The sequence below is a fragment of the Drosophila suzukii genome, chromosome 3 (assembly GCF_043229965.1).
Source record: "Drosophila suzukii chromosome 3, CBGP_Dsuzu_IsoJpt1.0, whole genome shotgun sequence".
Classification (NCBI taxonomy): Eukaryota; Metazoa; Arthropoda; class Insecta; order Diptera; family Drosophilidae; genus Drosophila; species Drosophila suzukii.
This window is the reverse complement of record NC_092082.1, coordinates 9,836,418-9,856,767: the sequence shown is the minus strand read 5'-3', so window position 1 is coordinate 9,856,767 and position 20,350 is coordinate 9,836,418. Positions and strand designations below refer to the sequence as shown.

At 37.4% G+C, this 20,350-nt stretch overlaps 5 protein-coding genes and 1 non-coding gene across 7 annotated transcripts; all 6 read right to left on the bottom strand.

The window, feature by feature from the left end:
* Positions 1-240: 240 nt before the first annotated feature.
* RpS9 (ribosomal protein S9) lies at positions 241-1,753 on the bottom strand. 2 transcript variants are annotated; one of them, XM_017077816.4, is made up of 4 exons: positions 1,735-1,753; positions 1,279-1,524; positions 838-1,024; positions 241-541 (listed from the first exon to the last, which is right to left on the bottom strand). In XM_017077816.4, the coding sequence occupies exons 2-4, from the start codon at positions 1,499-1,501 to the stop codon at positions 364-366; spliced, it is 588 nt and encodes a 195-aa protein (XP_016933305.1). In that variant the 5' UTR covers positions 1,502-1,524; positions 1,735-1,753; the 3' UTR covers positions 241-363. The 2 variants fall into 2 exon arrangements, 1 of the variants encoding a protein (XP_016933305.1); XR_010653983.2 differs by having other exon boundaries at positions 275-541; positions 654-1,024.
* A 559-nt stretch (positions 1,754-2,312) lies between these two features.
* Positions 2,313-3,046, bottom strand: LOC108012811 (uncharacterized). Its single transcript, XM_017078250.3, has 3 exons — positions 2,768-3,046; positions 2,549-2,716; positions 2,313-2,492 (listed from the first exon to the last, which is right to left on the bottom strand). Exons 1-3 carry the CDS (start codon positions 2,981-2,983, stop codon positions 2,331-2,333), a joined length of 546 nt encoding a protein of 181 aa, XP_016933739.3. The 5' UTR covers positions 2,984-3,046; the 3' UTR covers positions 2,313-2,330.
* LOC108012247 (uncharacterized) lies at positions 3,028-3,831 on the bottom strand. The gene is made up of 2 exons (XM_017077546.3): positions 3,335-3,831; positions 3,028-3,281 (listed from the first exon to the last, which is right to left on the bottom strand). Exons 1-2 carry the CDS (start codon positions 3,716-3,718, stop codon positions 3,126-3,128), a joined length of 540 nt encoding a protein of 179 aa, XP_016933035.2. The 5' UTR covers positions 3,719-3,831; the 3' UTR covers positions 3,028-3,125.
* A 392-nt stretch (positions 3,832-4,223) lies between these two features.
* LOC108012248 (uncharacterized) lies at positions 4,224-4,839 on the bottom strand. The gene is made up of 2 exons (XM_017077547.3): positions 4,462-4,839; positions 4,224-4,370 (listed from the first exon to the last, which is right to left on the bottom strand). The coding sequence occupies exons 1-2, from the start codon at positions 4,837-4,839 to the stop codon at positions 4,224-4,226; spliced, it is 525 nt and encodes a 174-aa protein (XP_016933036.3).
* Positions 4,840-5,088: 249 nt separating this feature from the next.
* LOC108012249 (uncharacterized) lies at positions 5,089-5,728 on the bottom strand. The gene is made up of 2 exons (XM_017077548.3): positions 5,354-5,728; positions 5,089-5,238 (listed from the first exon to the last, which is right to left on the bottom strand). Exons 1-2 carry the CDS (start codon positions 5,726-5,728, stop codon positions 5,089-5,091), a joined length of 525 nt encoding a protein of 174 aa, XP_016933037.2.
* Positions 5,729-11,442: 5,714 nt separating this feature from the next.
* On the bottom strand, positions 11,443-11,514 carry TRNAP-UGG (transfer RNA proline (anticodon UGG)). Its single transcript has one exon. It is a non-coding gene; the product is annotated as a tRNA-Pro (tRNA).
* Positions 11,515-20,350: the final 8,836 nt, after the last annotated feature.

The following is a 20,350-nucleotide window of genomic DNA, read 5'->3' as shown; positions in this document are numbered from 1 at the left end:
TTTATATTTAACTGATCATTAAGCTCATGTTTAAATCGCTTAGTCAAATGTTGGTAATTCCGAAAAACTTTAGCAATGTGTGGGTATTATGATAGTTTCACAGCCCCCAAATATATTCATGCGTTGGCATTTTAGCATTAGTTAGTTCTAGATCATTGTTATGATTTCTATCCCCAGTATTCCAAGTACCCTCTACTCCAAATAAATAGTATATACCCAGGAATAATATAAAATTTCAGATAATTTTACATTTGTACCCAGAAATAACATAGAATTTCAGGTAATTTTACATTTATTGTGTAAAACAAACAGATTTTTATCAAAAGTCTGCGCCTTGCTATGGCTGCAGCAGGCTACCACTGCTTAGTCCTCCTCCTCTTCAGCAGCTCCGCCGCCACCGCCCTGGTTCTTCTTCAGGTTCTTCCTCTTGACGCGACCGGGACGGCCGCCGCCGAAGGGCGACTTCAGGGAGAAGTCGATGTGCTTCTGGGAGTCCAGGCGCACCACGAACGACGGGATGTTGACCACCTGCTTGCGCACACTGTGGAAATGGACACAAAACGAGATTTGGATTAGTTAAACCTGGATGCAAAGAAAACCATCAAGTGGTGGCTGCTGGATTAGGCCTAAGAAAAACGTTCAGTGCAACTTACGCTAGGCGGGCATTTTGCAATTTTGATTGGAGTGAACGTAGTCACATGCGCAATCTACAGACGTTGAGAGCCGGTGCAAGCATTGGAGCTTGTTCGACTCCCAAGTGGTCTTACTGAACAGAACAGAGTTATATCTGAGATAGAGCCTGGCGACGCTGTGGTCGCCTATCCAAGCGATATTTACCGAATGTGACGCTGGCGGATCAGCACGCGGGCGTGATGGATGGACTTGGCCAATCCCAGCTTGAACACCTGCGTCTGCAGACGACGCTCCAAGAAGTCCTCGATCTTCAGACCCAGAACGTAATCGAGCTTCATGCGGGACTCGTCCAGGACACCGATACGGACCAGACGACGCAGCAGGGCGTTACCTGTGATTAAAGAGGGTATACAATTAGGAGGGGGTTCCAAAGAGCTATCAAATGTTTGGTCACGGAACTGTTTTCAGTGTGTATTTGTTAACGTCAAAGATTTTTTCAGACAAGAAGTGTCAGAATATTTTTTTAATACAGTTCATCATGTCAGTGTACTACTGCTTATACAGTCGAACTTCCCTAAGTATGGTATGGTTTAAGGGTTCCATTTGAAAAAGTTCGACTGTACCTTGTATGTAGCCCTTACTTACCCTGGAAAAGACGCTTCTCATCCTTCTCGTCGAGGGTCAGCAGCTCACGGGCGGCCTTACGGATCTTGGCCAGGGCGTACTTGACGCGCCACACCTCGCGCTTGTTGCGCAGACCATACTCGCCGATGATCTTCAACTCCTGGTCCAGACGCGCCTTTTCATAGGGGCGACGGGGAGTCACATAGGTCTTTGAGAAGACCGAGGGTATGCGGCCGTTCACCATGGTTCCGACAATTCAACCGAGCACTGCAATGGAAAAGTGAGGTTAAGGTCGGTGAGCATGCGGTTTTTCCAGCCAGCTATTATGTCTCGCTAAAACTTAGGATTGACTTCATTTGATGGCAGTTTATTAAGCGCTAAGCTTAGAAGTTTGTGTCTATCTATCAGGCAATATGTATTTTAACATTTACAATTATTTTTTCCAAGTTTTTGCGGAGCACTCAATTTTGTACTTACGGTTTTGCTCACGTTTCGAAAGGAAAGAGAGAAGAGATGGGGATGTGAAAGATATATCGAAACCTAAATACATCGATATTTTTTGAATAAAAATAAATACTTACACAGTGATATATTTTTACCTGATATATCGACTATCGCGAAAAAGACCCTGGTATTTTTGTTTTCTACATCTCGCAGCGGTTGGCGGATGGTCACACCAGCTGATTTCAAATTGTTTCTTTCATTCTAACAACAGAAATATTTATTATTTTTCTTATTTAAATAAACCAACAATAAAGTCTTTGAAATGACTTTAAAATAAACCAAAGGAGTTAAAATTGATCTTTACATAGTTGTTTGTTTTATTTCCCGCTAAAATGTTTGTAAGAAAAATGTAAAATGATGTGGCTGAAATTGGAACATTTTGTGTCGAATGTCAATTTAGTTGCTTACATTTACGATGTAGTTACAAAGTAAAATATAAGTTTCATTTTTGTATTGCACTGTTTTAACGACCCTCATAATAAACTTATAATAATTATATATGAAAAGACATAAATTACTGAAATGTCACAGGGGATTATTTTATTGCTTTAACACGTTTAAATAAAAAGTTATTCAGAATACTTATCGACTCGAGTGACGTAGACCTTCACGTCCGTTCTCCATTTCTTCATCATGGATGCTCGCATTTGGAACATATAAACACCATTCGGAATTGGAATTTCTTTAATTGTGTTTTCATCGATGGGAAAACCATTAAATATTATGTTTTGCTGCAGGTTTTACTTTAAGTAAAGGAAAATTCATCTAACAACCACGCTATTCTCACCTGCAGCGGACAGGTGGCGTTCACATTGGACATTCTCATCAGGGGTGTCATCAGAAATCCGAAAACTCCACTGGCTAAAAACTTCCTACTAAAAAGGCAGTAGTCCAAAGTTTCATTTAGAAACTGAAAGCGGCGATTTTTGACAATTTTAAATATTCCCAGGTTTAGCTAAAAAGCTGATATTATATTTCTTTAAAAAGAGTTAATTTTTCAACTTACAATGATATCATCAATGGGATCTTTGTAGAGAAACACCTCATTTACAAAAAGGGCAGCTCGACCATTTTCCCCGCGCACAACTTTACATGTTTTAAAATATGTAAACGAAGGATCCAAGGTTCGGCAATCCATTTTGCTGACCGTGAAAACTTTTCCCTCGCTCCAATCCATTATGATAAGTATGGGGAGTACTAAATTCAATAGGTGATCTTTCATGTTGCCTCATCGACAGAAATAATTGAACTATTTGAATGCCTGGATCCGTTTTTAGACTATTTAACGGCTGGTTTGTTTTGATTGATTAAAATTGATTTTTACTGGTTTTGAACTGGTTTGTTAATTATTAATATTCACTAAATTAATCACTCCGTCCGTAAATGTTAAACTGCAATCGCCATACTCCAAAAGCACCAACGAATACCACCAGTTTGTATTCACCTTCAGGTAGAAAGGAAAGCAGGTCTCTTACTGTCCGATCATTAAATGTCATTTGCCTCACATAAATATCTTTCTCCTGTTGTTGAAGAAAATATTATTAATATTTTATTATTATTTTAGTATACATACGGTATATGGACACGTGTGATTGGCATTGGTGGCATCCATCAAGGACTCGTGAAACATAAAGAAAATCGGATATTTCTCTGGTCTACGCATATAATAGCAAAAGTCAATGGTGTGATTCACCAGAAACTGCCTGTACACATTCGACTTTCGAAAGATGATCAGGTTGATCTGAACTTTATTAATGGGTTGGTCGTATTTAATAGCCAGATGTAAATTCATGCCCACAACATTTCGACGCACCATCTTCAGGAAACACTTCTTAACCTCCACAAACTGCGTATCCATACTGCTGCATTGAAAGTTGGTGAACCGGAAATGGGCTCCTTGTAAGCCGGGATATAATACAACAGTCAAAACCAGGTTGATAATGGCCAAATACTTCATGTTGAATGTTGCGGTTTTGGTGACAAGTTGATTTCATAACGAGTGGGTTGCTCACTGCTATTATAACTAAATTAAGCTGGCTGAATAATTTCTCGTAAATAAAGATATTTATCTCTTTTTCTACACTGAGCAGTAAAAGTATTGCTACAAATCATTAACATTTATTTGTTCACGTAACTATGTTTTACTTATGTAGTAAAAATTTAAAATTCCTGAAGTTCCACTTTGTTTCATTTGCTTAAAACTCGTAAATTATGATTTTCGTAGTAATTTATATTGTATACTTAGTCTTCACAACAAAGATCTAAAATACCAAATTATTAAACAATTTTCAAAGCTAGTCAACCCAAAAATAACATGTTCAATATTATATGCGTTTACTTGATTGCTTTATTTTGCGATACAATTTGTTGCCTTTTTATCCTTAAAACATAATGGAAGTAGGATATATTTAATTTTACAATTATATTTGTGTTCTACCATAAGGTATTTAAAGCCATTTCATTCACATTTTTTTGGTGTAAATTTTTATGCACGCATTATAATTTTTGTCGGTGGCAATTTTCACTTGTATCATGTAATCCCCATTGGATATGGGAAGATCCATCAAGTCATTCTTATTGAAGATAAATCCGTCGATGATCATATCCTGCTGTTAATAAAAAATAAGAGATTACTTTAGTTAATCTTATACAATTTTACATGTTATTTAGTTATTCAATTCAGCGTATTTCGTTACTCACGTCATAAGGACAGGAATGATTAATGTTTGATGCTGGCCAAAATGTCTTGTGCATCGTGTAAATTAAAGGATGAGCCTTGGGATTGCGCATATAGTAACAATAATCCAGGGTCTGATTAAAAAGAAATGGAAGATATCCGTTTGATCTTTTGTGGAACGACAAATTGACGTCGATATTGTTGATTGGCTTTTTATACCACTTCCAGATCATATAGAAAGCGGACACACCACGTTGAACAATCTTCATTTCGCATCGACTGAATTCCGAAATCGAAAGGTCTAAGGACTCGCAAACCACGTTCTGCAACTGAAAGGCTCCATTTACGAGTACTAAGCAGAGTAAACTAAAAATAATTCCAATGATCAGACTTTTCTCCATGCTGGTCTATTTCCATTAGACGTTTCGATTGAATCTGATTCTGTAAACTATATTTTCAATTGGCTTTAACCACCAATACCAATTAAAAAAACAATTTTAAAACGATTTATGAAATTGAGCGAGACTTGCAATTATATTTTTTAAAATAATTTTTGGTTATTATGCCGCAACTTTTATTAATTTACATTTTACATAAAATAATTTGGATAGTAAATATGTTACCCACATTTTGTATAACTTAAATACTAATTAATCGTATCTTTTTGCGTAAATCTTAAAGGAAGCACGATACACTTTGTCGGTTGCCACTTTCAGTTTTATCATATAATCCCCATTGGGTATGGGTAGATCTCGTAAATCGTTCTTCTTGTAGACCAAATCATTTATTATCAAATCGTGCTGTTAAAAAATATATGAATATTTATACTATGGTAAATAAATATAAATATATTTATAGTATAAAAAACATTTTTCTTTTTTTATATTTTCTGATATGTTGTTTAATTATACTTACATTATAGGGACATGAGTGATTCATATTGGATACTGGTAAAATTACCCTGTGCAACATATAAATTAATGGATGCGCTTGGGGATTTCGCATGTAGTAACAAAAATCGAAGGTCTGATTAAATAGATAAGGGAGATATCCGTTTGATTTCTTGAACAGCGACACATTAACATCCACATTGTTGATAGGCACTTTAAGTTTCAAAACCATATAAAAGGCCGACACTCCACGTCGAACAACCTTCATCTCGCAGCGTGTAAATTCCGACATCGAGAGGTCGAAGGACTCGCAAACCACATTTTGCAACTGAAAATCTCCATTTACCAATGTTGAACCCAGTAAAGTCCAACAAAATCCAATGATGAGACCTCTCTCCATGCCCTTTTGTTTTCAATTGATGCATTAGCATATCTATTAACCTTATTAGCCCTAAATCATAAATATTTTTAAAGTTATTCACTTGGAAAAGTGGCTGAATAATTAAAAAGTAATCTTGTCATTATTCAATCATTCATAAACAATTTTATATTTAATGGTAGTACCATTAGGCTACTGAAATTTATAATAACTTAAACAACTTGCCTATATTTGCTAATGAGTATAAAGATATTTTCCATCAGAAGTAGAAAGAAGTGGTTATAATAAAATACACTCTCTTACTTGAACGAACTAATAAGCTTTTGTTTTGAGAAAAGTTTCAACTGAGTTACATTTCTCTGTGTTAAAATAATTTATAAATATTTACCGACTTCTGAGGACCTTTGGTTTTCCCCCGCATACTTTGTATTTTCTTGGTTGCAACTATATCCTCGGTCTACCCACTGCACATGACAACTCCGCAGGACATGACCGGATAAACTTTTGCAATAAAATGCACGTGGAATGCCACAACAAAACGAGAAAGCTGCATAACAATGTGCATTAGGTTGATATGTGCCACACGAGTCACTTGGCCGCAGGTTTTGTGTCGACTTTGGGGACCACAGCCAAAGTTGCTAAACTGTGACTATTTCCCCTACCCCCCGGAAACTTGGTGTTTTGAATTTCCTCCCCTAAACTGACCACAGATTTCCTTGTCTTCGCCGGCAAAAACGCTTTGTTGCACTCACCAACTGACCTTGTTAGCCGCCAGGTTAATCAGGTAAACTTTTAATTAGACAAATTATAACTTTGCCCCGGGCATCGGTAAACTTTGAACGGCGGCAAGTTTATTATTCATAACGGAAGCGGAAGTGGCAGCAAGGGTCGCCTCGCGATTACCTTCGCCTTAACTGCCTTAACCTTAGTTATTTATTTTAATAAAGCCACAAGCGGCAGTACAAACTTCGGCCATTTTCCGGCGGCGGTGGCGGTGGCTGCGGAGCAACTGCAGCTGCCTCATTATTAATCATTATTGCCTCTGGCCCGGCAATTTGTCGTAATGATTACGGCAATCCACAGGACCAGCCCATCCCGGTTCTCCGGAAGAAAAGTTGCCTCTTAACTGCCCTTTTTGGCCTTTGGCCGGCCAAGTGATGCATTCACTTCGAATGGATAACGATTTGGGAAATGATTCTGAGTCACAGAGAAAAAATATAATGGTATCAATGTATTCTTTTTAAAAGGTTATAGTTTAGGGAAAAATTGGGGTGGGTTTAAAAAGTACATAAATTTTATTTTTGAAACTGTGTTATGGCATGAATTTATTTAATATTTGGCTTACAAACTTAAAAAATTAAATAGGAATATTACCCAAAATATTCTGACTACAGACAAAAAAAGTTTACAAATATGCTAGAAACCATATGATGTTTAAAGGGATCATCTTTCTTTAAAAATGCCTACTTAAACCTAAATATTATAAGAACACACTCCACTTAATAGTTTAAGTGGAGTGTGTTCTTATAATACTTTATTAAAGAAGATTTATAATTAAATATTTATATATTTAAGTTGATTACTTGTTTATATAAATATTTCATTGGTTTATTGTTAATACCTTTTTTAAATAAAAGCACTTAAGAAGTATTCTAAAAATAAAAGAAAGTGTGAAAAACAATATGGGGTTATGGCTCATGGATTAGAGATTTTTTCTCTGTGCATCAATCCTGCGGCAGAGATTTGTAACTTTGACAATTTGCCTACTGATTGCTTGGGCAATTGTTCTACAAGTTCGATGCTCGATTCCTGCAAATTGACTTGTGTAGGCTTAAGGGATTACAACTGGGTCGGAACATGTATCGAGTGAAAAATTGGAAACAGTTTCTCTGTGGGGCCATCCTTTTCACATACAGATACATATGGGCAATGCGGCGTATGCGCGATGTGCCATAAATTATGTGGCAACTATTTTTGTTCGACTGGCCAGGGCAAAATGTGCCAATAAATAACTCGATATGCCTGTCAAAAATTGGGCACAAAGCAGGATGGTTGGATGTTCGGGACAGCAGCCAACTTCAACCGGAAACGGATATACAATTTCAGTAATTTTCGTGAGTGACCAAGTTGAACTCTCAACCGGATGGCGTAGCCCGAAAGAGGAAATTGCAAAGTAAGAAAAAGTGGGAAAGAGAAAAACCAGGGCAACCTCTGCCATTCAAAAGCCTAGGCAGTTGATCAGCATGGCCAAGTTTTCCTAACGCTTTTTTTGTATTTGTTTTTATTGGCGTGAAAAATGTAATAATGCCCCCAGTTTGCGAGTGTGAGTGTTGGGTTTTGGGCATGCCAACAGAATTTTGTGCTCTACTTTATGGGTATCATGTGTGGCGTATGCTTTTCTTGCTTTTCCTACCACCATTTCTTTTGAGGCCCTAGGATGTTTTCCACCAGAACCACTGAGTTTGGGCCAGACTTGATGAAGTTATGTGCGGCTCACACGAGACTTCGCTCACTATTTTATGGTTCTTTTACCATCGTGTTTTCTGAAGAGACACGGCAGCTTATCAAAGAGAATGTTTTGTCAGAAAGTGCAGCATACTTTTGGGGAGGCGACTTATACTTCGCACTTTAAGAATCAGATGCAGAATCAGAGATGATAGAGTTTTAAAGAAACATTAAGTTGCTTTACATTACTACAATTAAGAATAATAATATTACATCAAAAACAATGTTCTAGTTTCTTTTCAGCCCATATACATTGCTGGATTTAGATACACTTTTCTTAAAGTCTTAAATTCATTTTTAAAAGGTATTCTAATGGTAAAAGGTATTCATATGATAAACCTATTAAACTCAACAAGTTAAGAAATCGTTTTTCATTAGAAAAACTTTTAGTTTACAAAATGCAATTCACATAAATAATCATAAACAAAAATATGAACTTAAAAATGGGTGATCTTATGTCAAAATACAACATTGTCTTGTATGGGTAATACAGTTTAAGGATTTTGGCAGGGCATAAAACTGTTGGGTAAGTCTTTTTCACCAGTAGTTATACCCGTTACTCGTAGAGTAAAAGGGTATACTAGATTCGTCGGAAAGTATGTAACAGGCAGAAGGAAGCGTTTCCGACCCCATAAAGTATATATATTCTTGATCAGCATCACTAGCCGAGTCGATCTAGCCATGTCCGTCTGTCCGTCTGTCCGTCTGTCCGTCTGTCCGTCTGTCCGTCTGTCCGTCTGTCCGTCTGTCTGTCCGTCCGGATGAACGCTGAGATCTCGGAAACTATGGGAGTTAGGCTATTGAGATTTGGCGTGCAGATTCCTGAGCTTCTTACGCAGCGCAAGTTTGTTTCAGCACAGTGCCACGCCCACTCTAACGCCCACAAACCGCCCAAAACTGTGGCTCCTACAGTTTTGATACTAGAATAAAAATTTTAGCTGAAATGTATTGTTCTCATCAATACCTATCGATTGATCCAAAAAAAAGTTTGCCACGCCCACTTTAACGCCCACAAAGCGCGAAAACCTGTGACGCCCACAATTTTCATGCTAGATAAAAAATTTTAACTGAAATGTATTGGTCTCGTCAATACCTATCGATTGATCCAAAAAGAATATTGCCACGCCCACTCTAACTCCCACAAACCGCGAAAACCTGTGACGCCCAAAATTGTTATGCTAGATAAAAAATTTTAACTGAAATGTATTGGTCTCGACAATACCTAGCGATTGGTCCAAAAAAAAATTTGCCACGCCCACTCTAACGCCCATAACGCTTAAATCTGTATACCGCCGGTAGGTGGCGCATTTTAATCTCGCTTTGCTGCTTGCATATCTCCATTTAGCTGAGTAACGGGTATCTGATAGTCGAGGTACTCGACTATAGCGTTCTTCCTTGTTTTTTTTTGGCAGGACCACTGTTCCGTGTATCCCTCTTTTTTTCGATTTGCTTGAGTGTGTGTTTTGCTGGCCGTGTCAAAATACGCCTAAGGTCATGGTCAAGTGTCCGAACAGGAGTTGGAGGGGCAAGTTCGTTTATTTGAAAGCACTCGCCAGTCGCCCTTTGCCCACAACACTGTCCATTTAGTTTCGCCTTAGTTGCGGCTGCTGCCATCAATCTCATCGGAATGGTATAGTGCCATATTGCTGTTGGCACAACATTTGCCTTGAAAAAGTTTTTATTCTTTTTCCCCAATGCTGGGAGATTTTGGCAATGGTTTCGTTTCGATTTGGTTTTGATATTATTTTTTTTTCCGTTTTTCAATTATTTTCCATCTCTTGAAAAAAGTCACTAGACAATTTTGTTGTTGATGTCTGCAGTGTCTCCAGTTTATTATTTTTATTTTTACCAAAAAAGTTTCGTAACCATTTGCATTTTCAACTGGTGTAAGGGGGGGGGGCTCAATACATCGAGTGGGTTCTAAAATCGAATTTATTGTAGTTGAGTGGAGCTGTGTTGTATGGCTGAGTGCAATTTTTGATTTGGCAAATATGTTTTTTGGTTGCTTTTCCGTCTATCTGTTGAGGGACTTCCGCTGATTGAATTGCCATGTTCTAGTCCTGACGCTGCAGGAGATGAATATTGATAAAAGTGTGTCTAAACGAAGTCCATGTCCTCTAACCGTGATCCCTGTGATGCGTGGGGAATTTGTATTTATATTTTTGTTTACCCCCTCTTAGGTTTGTTAATTTGTTTGGCAGGCTCTCACTCGTTTTGGCCTCTATTGTTGTTCTCTGGGCCACTTAAACGTGTTCCTGGCCCACACAGTTCGTTGTCCTGGCAGCCTAACATGTGGTTCTTTATTGTTTTTTCTGCTTTTTTCTTTTACTGCCTGAACAATTATTTTTTTGGTTATTTTATATACATATTTTCCGTGAAGAGTCCTTGCGTATATATGCTCGTCTGAGCATGTTAATTGAGGCATTTTTGATGGTGATTAGAGGGGGCCATAAAAAAATCAACCAGATTCCCATTTAGATACGGCTAATAAAATGCAATAAACATTAATTTACCGTGGAGAGGAATTGAACTTGATAATATTTCTGTTGATTTTGAAGTAGGTTTCGAGGGGAACTGGCAAATATGAAAGCGGTACTCGAACATCTTTCATTGACAACAAGTGTCTTGACATGTATTTCTGAAGAGGCGATACATATATCCAGATGAATAGGGAGAAGAGGTTGGAAGGCAGCTGAGGCAAGTGTTGCCAATATATATACTATAGATATATATTTGACAAGCATATGAAACACTTGACAACGGGGCAAACAAACATGACAGACATTCTGTGGGAATGGAAAGGAGCCATACTATATATGAGGACGAGGATGCGGATTAAATGGGTGGACGAACGACCATGGTAACATTAGAAATTGACTCTCAATTTATTGAATTGAATTGTTCATCATTGCTTGGAGTATGTGACTGAGAAATTGGCTTACTCAGGCTAAACAATTGAGCTGGCTCCAAATCCTGAATGCACAAATATCAGTTTGTTTTATAACTTAATCCGGATTTAAGCCCATTTAATTCAGCTTGTGCTTTAACAAAATATGAATTTAAAACCTAAGACATAGAAAATTCATTTTAAGATGCAAAGAGGCTAAATTATTAAGGCTTAAGGTGCTTTTTGATTAAATTATATACAAATAGGCCTACTACGTTTGTCGTCTTTAGGTTTTAAAAATGAAAATTAAATCCTAATAAAAAATTAAACAAAAAATTTATCCGGGCTCAACCGGGATTTGAACCCGGGACCTCTCGCACCCAAAGCGAGAATCATACCCCTAGACCATTGAGCCGCCATAAAACGACTAAAATATCTCATAGATTTAAGTTTAAAGCGAGGCATCTTCAGGTTTGGTAAAAAGATACGTAGACGATATGCATAATTAGGCAGCTCTTTAATGACCTTCCAAGCATTCAAAACTGGTTAGGTTGGGTATTGTTCGTTGAAGTGTGCATTTGCACAAAATAGTAGCATTAACTTTTATTGAGTAACTAGAAAATATTAAAAAAAAAGAAAGAAAATAGATCTTTAAATACGTACTATTAATTTTAGTAATTCTTAATAGAATGCAGTGTCTAAAAAGCATTACGAAGATAGATGATATATGTATCCCAATTAAAGGGATAGGTAAAAAACCCTTTGAAGTGTTTTCCCTTTGCTTTCTCAAGCGTTTCCTTTCCAATTAGTTTGAAGAACTTTGACCACAACCTTAGCCACAATTTACTTATCCCACCATCTTAAGCACCTATCCCTCCACTAATAGACCCTGTGACCAGTGACAAATGAGAGTGCAAAGTACTTGTCGTTAAAACTAATTAAAACCGTTTAATTGCCTTTAAGGACGAACGTGCAGGATGTGAGCAATTTTAATTGCCGCAAGGACACGTACTGCGTTGCCTCCAATTAGGCAACTAGAATAATAAAAAATGAGAGCCCAGCGCAATCTTGAGTTGGCTTCTTGTGAGTGGAGCATCTGGCCACGTGACAAGCGTGGACAAAACAGGAAAAACAGAAAAAACCAGGAGTACCAGCACAAAAAAAATGTTCCCCCAAAAAGGAGTCTCACTGAGAGTCAATAAAAAGCCAAATGGCCATAAGAAATGGCCGGCAAAGGAACTCGAAGGGAAATGCCAAGAAACAGAGGACACATTCGGGCTTAATGTGCGTTAAAAGGCAACCTTCGAGCAGAATGACTTTAAAGGAAATGTTTAAACCAAAAGTTTTGGTCAACTTGCGGGAAATCAGGGGGCAAAACGCCCCGAGGATGGGGCTTAAAAGCTATTGTTGTGAAATTAAATTCCAACTATGTGGGAGAAGCTGCAGGACGAAGGACGATAGACCAGGTAGAATCGCTTTTGGGGGGCCGGCAGAAAGCAGCTTTTGTTATTTTTACACTTCATTGCCGTGGAATTTACTTTGTTGGCCCTTTGTTTCCGACTTGGGACATCGCACCGCAAAAACGCAGGCAAGCGTAAAGATAAAACTTGTGTCGACTTATTCTCTGTCTCTGTTTTTCCACATCTGACCCGGATCCCATTTGTTTTTCCTATGTATGTGCAGCAACAATTTCAGAATTTTATGCCCCACAAAGGGCAAATTTTTTAATAATTCCCGCCGTACGCAAATGGTTAAAAACAGACGGGGCGTGACAAGGACTCGATAAGGTTATCCTCCCCCCAAAAAAGTCTTGGGACCAACAACTTTTTATCTTTATTGAATTTGCACCTTGGCAGGCATTTCAATGCTGATGCTGATGATGATGATGATGGGCTTGTTGTTAAATATTTTGACATTTCCCTCTTCCTGCTTGTGTTTTTTCCCCGACCAAGTTTTCCCTTCAAAATGCTGACAACGTTTTCTCGCTTTATTATATTTATTTTGACAGCCACCGTATAAGGCCGTTATCCTCAGCAAAAGCCGTCGAGCTGCCGTTTTTTTGTGCACTTTATGAAGTTCGAGTGCTGTTTAAACTTTTCACTTTATGGCAGTTGCTTTTTGGCTAACCCCAGAAGGCTGTTGATTAGTTAAAAGAGATTTATGCATGAACATCCTGCCTTCATATTTACACACGAACACACTGATAAGAAATCCTGCCATCATCAAGATTTTATAAGAAAACGTTTATAAATTTGGGAGAAATTCTTCTTCGAAAACATAATGAACATTCATTTAAATATAGTATTTCTTAGGAGGACACTTATTTTCCTTATTTTCATAGGAACAAAAAGAAAATCAACATCTTAACAATCATAATTTCAGAAGAAAACTTTTTATAAACTTTGGATAAGGAAGGTGTGATTTTTCTTAGAAACAATATTACGAACTTTGACAAAAAATTTTGATTTCTTAGAAAAACTTCCACAACAAAGATTTATAAATTTAAAACGGAAAACTGAATTATAGTTTCCTTTGAACACATGAATATACTGATGAGCAAACCTAAGACAATTAAGATATCAGAATAATTGAATTATACATTTTGAAGATAAAGGTCTGGCTTTTCTTGATAAGCATACAATGAACTTCGGACTAAAATATATTATTACTTAGTATAGCATATATTTTCCATAACATGTGTAACATAAACAAGGAAACCTGTCAAAAGAAGATTTATACACTCTGATTCTTTTTAAAAATATAATAAGCTTTCCGAAAATACAAGTTTTCTTAGAATTTCATATATTGTCTTATTATGAAAGAGCTTCTAAGAAACATTTCCTAGACATTTGTGAGGTCTCCGTTCTTAAAACCTGAGTCTTGCTTTTTTTCCAGTGAACAAATGAATGTTTGAAGTTTATTTTCACAACGCAACATGTGCAGCACGTGGCGTATGCGTAACTTTTCGTTGCGTGCGGCTTTAAGCGTAAGCTTTAAGCTGAAATCCAATCGACAAGTTGTCGTGTAGTTCTTGTTGCCTCCGTTGCCTACGTGACGTATACGTGATGGGGACAAATGCTGCCGACGCTGATTTTTAACACATGTCCTGCCAGCATCCTTGTGGCAGTCCTTGTGTCTCCCATGCGTGTATCGCATTGCAGGCAGCAATTTAATTTGAAATTTAATGCCAAGTTTGTGAGGCGTCGCGTGCCAGGAATACGCATGATGATGATGATGATGACCCAGCAAACTACATTACATTATTCTCCCTTTGTCGTCTCAAGTTTTCGCAGAAGTTTGCATGCTAATTAGACGAAAGATGTTTAAAAAGGCTCATTTCGAGCGTGAAATTTGTCGGCTTTAAATGCATTTACTTGGGAAACAAAGCCGCAGGCGTCAGGCTGTCACAAATAGTTGCGGCAAATGCCAAAAATGTTTCGAGGCAGCACAATTGTTTAGAGCGACGTGCCCGGAAAATCAAGTGACTTGAAATGAGGGCAAAAAAAAAAGAAGGAAAATCGAGAAGAGCATATGTGATGCCCGACAAACAGCGGAAAATGGCAAATTAAAAAAAAAGGAAATAAAAGGAAAAACCCTAGAGAGAATGAAAACATGCTGGCCATGATTAGACGGGGCAGCTGTTGATGAATAGCTGAAGGATGTGCGACTTGCATGGCTGATGATGGCCGGATGGACACTGCACAGCGAACACAATCAATCAAAAAGGAGGAGGAGGAGGGGGCGTGGCCGTGTGTCATCAATCTTGCAGCCAAGTGCGTATGCGTAATGTGCGTCCAATGAGATGCGCGGGCCTGGCAATTAATCAGATGCTCGAAAGCCCCACCCCAGTGTTCCTTACGCTTCACTTACCTTTCACGCAGGTGGCGAAGGTTCAATGACACTAATCGTCCCTAAATGACTAAACGCATCCGGCTGATTAAATTAACACCCGATTCAGCCGAGCTTTCTATGGAAATTAAGGATAAGAGAGCAGGATACGTACAGTGAACAAAAAATATAAGAACCATCTTCATTGTTAACAGTTTGATAGCAGACATTTAAAAAAAAGAGATTTTAATGGAATTAAGGTTTCCGATTGATAAATATTTTAAGAAAACGGTTTTGAGTATGATATATAGTATCTCTATATTTATAATGGAATACAGGAAAAAAGAATATCAGCGCATATTTTTCTTTTAAACGAGGGTCAAAATTTTATCCCATTCTCATGTTCGATTTTTCCGTATTTCCAAAGACTTTTAGAATGGGAACCCAAAAATGGACTTCTAACTTTCATATCTTGGGTAAATGGATCCCGATTTAAATGTGGGATACCTTTATGAATTTGTAGTGGAATTCTTTAATAATCTACATTCAAATATTTTTGTTCTACGAGGGTCAAAATTTTAACCCATTTTCATGTTCGATTTTTTCGTATTTCCAGAGGCTTTCAGAATGGAAACACAAAAATGGATTTCTAACTTTCATAACTTAAGTAAATGGATCCCGATTTAAAGGTGGGATACCTCTTTAAATTTGTGGTGAAATTCTCTAAAAAACTACATTCAAATATTTTTGCTATACGAGGGTCAAAATTTTAACCCATTTTCATGTTCCATTTTTCCGTATTTCCAAAGTCTTTCAGAATGGGAACCCAAAAATGGACTTCTAACTTTCATAACTTGGGTAAATGGATCCCGATCTTAAAGTGGGATACCTCTTTAAATTTGTGGTGAAATTCTCTAAAAAACTACATTCAAATATTTTTGCTATACGAGGATCAAAATTTTAACCCATTTTCATGTTCCATTTTTCCGTATTTCCAAAGTCTTTCAGAATGGGAACCCAAAAATTGACTTCTAACTTTCATAACTTGGGTAAATGGCTCCCGATCTTAAAGTGGGATACCTCTTTAAATTTGTGGTGAAATTCTCTAAAAAACTACATTCAAATATTTTTGCTATACGAAGGTCAAAATTTTAACCCATTTTCATGTTTCATTTTTCCGTATTTCCAAAGTCTTTCAGAGTGGGACCCCAAAAATCGACCTCTAACTTTCATAACTTGGGTAAATGGCTTCCGATCTTAAAGTGGGATACCTCTTTAAATTTGTGGTGAAATTCTCTAAAAAACTACATTCAAATATTTTTGCTATACGAGGATCAAAATTTTAACCCATTTTCATGTTCCATTTTTCCGTATTTCCAAAGTCTTTCAGAATGGGAACCCAAAAATTGACTTCTAACTTTCATAACTTGGGTAAATGGCTTCCGATCTTAAAGTGGGATACCTCTTTAAATTTGTGGTGAAATTCTCTAAAAAACTACATTCAAATATTTTTGCTATACGAGGGTCAAAATTTTAACCCATTTTCATGTTCCATTTTTCCGTATTTCCAAAGTCTTTCAGAATGGGAACCCAAAAATGGACTTCTAACTTTCATAACTTGGGTAAATGGATCCCGATCTTAAAGTGGGATACCTCTTTAAATTTGTGGTGAAATTCTCTAAGAAACTACGTTCAAATATTTTTGCTATACGAGGGTCAAAATTTTAACCCATTTTCATGTTCCATTTTTCCGTATTTCCAAAGTCTTTCAGAATGGAACCCCAAAAATGGACTTCAAGATTCCATAACTTAAGTTATTGGATTCCGATTTAGACGTGGGATACCTTTATGAATTTGTGGTTGAATTCTCTAACATTCTACATTAAAAGTTTTCTTTTTAACGAGGGTTCAATTTTTTACCCTCTTTCATGTTCGATTTTTCCAAAATTACAATGGCTTTCAGAATAGAACCCCAAAAATGGACTTCAAGATTCCATAACTTAAGTTATAGGATCCCGATTTAGACGCGGGATACCTTTTTAAATTTGTTGTTGAATTCTCTAATATTGTACATTAAAAGTTTTCTTTTTAATGAGGGTCAAAATTTTAACCCATTTTCATGTTCGATTTTTCCAAAATTACAATGGCTTTCAGAATGGAACCCCAAAAATGGACTTCAGGATTCCATAACTTGAGTTATAGGATCCTGAATTACACTTGGGATACCTCAATGAATTTGTGGTTGAATTCTCTAATATTCTACATTAAAATATTTCTTTTTAGCGAGGGACCAAATTTTAACCCATTTTCATGTTTCATTTGTCCGAAATAACAATGGAGCCCCCAAACTGCTCTTCTAGATTTCATAGCTTGGGACCGCGGACAAAGTTGCTGAGAAATATTATTGTACATATATTTATTTTATAAAAAAATAAATTATAAAAAGCAATCGGATTAAATTTCATTTTTTTCGGTGTTCAGGAAGACAAAAATCTGTGACTGGGCCAGCATGCAAATGAAAATTGCGTTCATAATTAAATGTGCATGGGAAAATGTGTAAAATGTGCAGGAAAATGCGGTTACGAGGAGCCTCGAGGATGCGGAAACAGAGAGTGAAGCCGGAAAACAGGCGTCGTCATGTGAGCAGCACAAAAGTCATCCCACAATGGCACCGGAAGTGTTGCAGTTGGTAATGGAAAAACACATGACAGGCGGAGGCAGAGGAGGCGCCAGGAAATAAGGGGGGTGGAAACAAAGGGGGCCGGAACAAAGGGGTAAATAAAGGGGCGTTGCGAAGAAGGCCACTGAAAGCTGGGTAATTTCTGCAGTTGCACGATGACCCGCCAGGCAAAACAAAGGACCTCTGTGGATCTGATGCCCCTAACTATAACTACATATATGTGTCTGTGTGTGGCAAGGACAACAATGTTTCAGTCCCTCGAAGAAAGTAAAGGAAAATGGGGTAATGGAAGGGAAAGTGTCTCGATGAATGTCTCTAAAAATATGCACAACTTTTGCCATTTCCTGTTACAACCCATACCATTATGTTCGTACTCTATTATGGATAAAATTTAATTTACTACCCAAGGACACAGGACATGCACGATTTAATAGTTTCCTTGGCCAACTTTCATGTGCAGTTTGAAAAAGAGATTCCTCACAAGCAAATGGCAGAAGTAAATTGATTTAAGTGCATGTCGCAGCATATTGCAGATGCTTTTGGATCCTGGCAGGAGGACCTCTGGTCTGTGGACCCATGGACTGGCCCTAAATCATTTAACAAGCTTCCATTCTCGTTTGTTGCTTATAAAATTTTGCTCGTAAAATTGTTTATGTGTCTGCAATGAGCGGCGTCGCCACTGCATCCTTCGTCCTTCGTCCTGTGCTCCTGTGTTTTTCCGCCAGAGGAGCACAGCTGCTGTTTCCGCCCCGGCATTGCACTCTAATCACATTTTGTGTGCACCCCCTTCGAACTTGTAATTGGTTTACTCCGCTGCAGTGTCGGGCTTTTAATGAAGTTGTTCCCGGGCAACGGAGGAAAAGCTGCTGGAAAAGCGGTTGAAAAACCGTGTGGGGTTAGGTGCGTATATGCGGGGTGTAGAAAAAAAATACAAAACTTTGCTACATAGCGGGGGCAAACGATCAACAAATTGGTCGAGTTGCAGCTAATGGCTTAGAAATGTGAGGCAACACAAAGCGAAATGGAAAAAAATTGGTAGGTAGTGGCCATATGTTGCTTGCGACATTTGAAGTGTTTCCGTTTTGGGTCAAGTTTGCCAATGATGCGTATCGCAGTTCAAGAAGGGCCTCGAAAAATGTGTAATTCTAATGGAATCAATTGTTTTATTAAATAGTGTGTAATGTGTAATTCTAATGGAAACAATTGTCTTTATTGTCCACTTAACTTTTTGGAAAATTTACTACTCCATTTAACAGTAAAAATTATATTTGGCACAATTATATTTTAAATTACCTATATTGATTACTTATAAGCAACCATATTCATAAATCTACAACATTTAAGTTGTTACCAAAACTATAACAATTGTTTTATAAAAATCTATAACTATGTGTAAATATCAATTGCTGTAATACTTGAAAATAACCATACATATAAATGTAATAAATGAAAACTTTTAAGTGATGACCATAAACAAAAAACATAACGCCTAGAAATAGTTGTGGCTATATTAATAATGCAAATAATAAACAAATCCTTATTTTAGTAGCCAAATGAAGGCAATAAATTTGAACTTTTCTAAGCCAATGGCTTACCAGATAACCACAAGCAAATACAATTCACTAAAGATGCTCTCCAAATGGCCAAATGCAACACTGCCCAAGGACAGCTGGCAAAGTTTATTTTTGTTATCAATTTGGGTTACTGGCTAAGTACAAACAGCAATAAACATTTCCCCAAGCGTTGACTATTAGGGCAAAGATTTAGTAGTCCAATGATGACCCCCGCTTTTCTGAATGTTGCTTGTATTTCCCCCATAATTCTGTCTACTGGTCTGGGTATAGACATACTATATACATATAACATGTATATGAGGGCCCCCACACAACCTTGACACGCCTTCCGAAACGTTATGGATAATGCCTACACTAGCAGTTACAACACACACGCCTTTTTGTTCATTCAAGTTTCTATACTCACCCATAAACCCATTTCCCATACCCATTTCCATTCCCATTCCCGATTGCGTTCTAGTTTTTGTTCTTTGGGCTGCTCTCTTTTCGGGTAAAACTTTTGCGACATTGGCACTGGCGAATGATTTAAAACTTTTCTTGTTATTTTCGTCTTTAACAAGTTTTCCGGGAGCCTAGAAAACTGGAGACTGTAGTCTGAACCATAGCTATGGTCCTACTGAGTTGAAGCAAGACCCATGGGCACTATTTGCCGCTGGCAAAGTTGTAGGCAACAAATTAATTTAATGTCAGACACAAGACGCAAACTTGCATCGGTCGCAATATTAGACTGGAGAGTGACTGGAGCTTATTCTACTTTACCCTTGTTTTCTTTTTGTTTTGGGCCTTTAAATGAAGTGCCGGTGACATAAATTCATTTAGGACAGGCGCTAAAACGGAAGGCAACTTTTATGGATGCTAACATTTAAGTATTCGGTGGTAACTAGTGGGTGATGTTGGTACCTGGTTTACGGAGAGTGACAGGTGACAAGGTGGGATAGTGGAACTAAAACCCCTTGTGGGATTATCTTACTTGCTTCCGGTAATAAACAAAAAACTAATATAAACGCATTTATAGAAAGACTACTGAGCTATACTTAAGGTTTTTATTAGTCATGAAATAAGAGTTACGTAGGATCCTTATTAAAAACTAGAAATATCTCAAGTATTTAAATATAATAAATATGTTAAGGAATGCAAAGATATTATAGAAGCACCCAAAAGGGTTTTTT

Excerpts from the sequence above, each read along its gene's own strand:
- RpS9 (XM_017077816.4), bottom strand. The coding sequence starts at position 1,501 with ATGGTGAACGGCCGCATACCCTCGGTCTTCTCAAAGACCTATGTGACT. Across the intron at positions 1,025-1,278 it reads TGAGAAGCGTCTTTTCCAGG|GTAACGCCCTGCTGCGTCGT; the intron begins GTAAGTAAGGGC and ends CTTTAATCACAG. Across the intron at positions 542-837 it reads ATCCGCCAGCGTCACATTCG|TGTGCGCAAGCAGGTGGTCA; the intron begins GTAAATATCGCT and ends CCATTTCCACAG.
- LOC108012811 (XM_017078250.3), bottom strand. The coding sequence starts at position 2,983 with ATGAAAGATCACCTATTGAATTTAGTACTCCCCATACTTATCATAATG. Across the intron at positions 2,717-2,767 it reads ATCCCATTGATGATATCATT|CTAAACCTGGGAATATTTAA; the intron begins GTAAGTTGAAAA and ends TCAGCTTTTTAG. Across the intron at positions 2,493-2,548 it reads ACGCCACCTGTCCGCTGCAG|CAAAACATAATATTTAATGG; the intron begins GTGAGAATAGCG and ends TAAAACCTGCAG.
- LOC108012247 (XM_017077546.3), bottom strand. The coding sequence starts at position 3,718 with ATGAAGTATTTGGCCATTATCAACCTGGTTTTGACTGTTGTATTATAT. Across the intron at positions 3,282-3,334 it reads ATCACACGTGTCCATATACC|GAGAAAGATATTTATGTGAG; the intron begins GTATGTATACTA and ends CTTCAACAACAG.
- LOC108012248 (XM_017077547.3), bottom strand. The coding sequence starts at position 4,839 with ATGGAGAAAAGTCTGATCATTGGAATTATTTTTAGTTTACTCTGCTTA. Across the intron at positions 4,371-4,461 it reads ATCATTCCTGTCCTTATGAC|CAGGATATGATCATCGACGG; the intron begins GTGAGTAACGAA and ends TTTTATTAACAG.
- LOC108012249 (XM_017077548.3), bottom strand. The coding sequence starts at position 5,728 with ATGGAGAGAGGTCTCATCATTGGATTTTGTTGGACTTTACTGGGTTCA. Across the intron at positions 5,239-5,353 it reads ATCACTCATGTCCCTATAAT|CACGATTTGATAATAAATGA; the intron begins GTAAGTATAATT and ends ATTTTTTAACAG.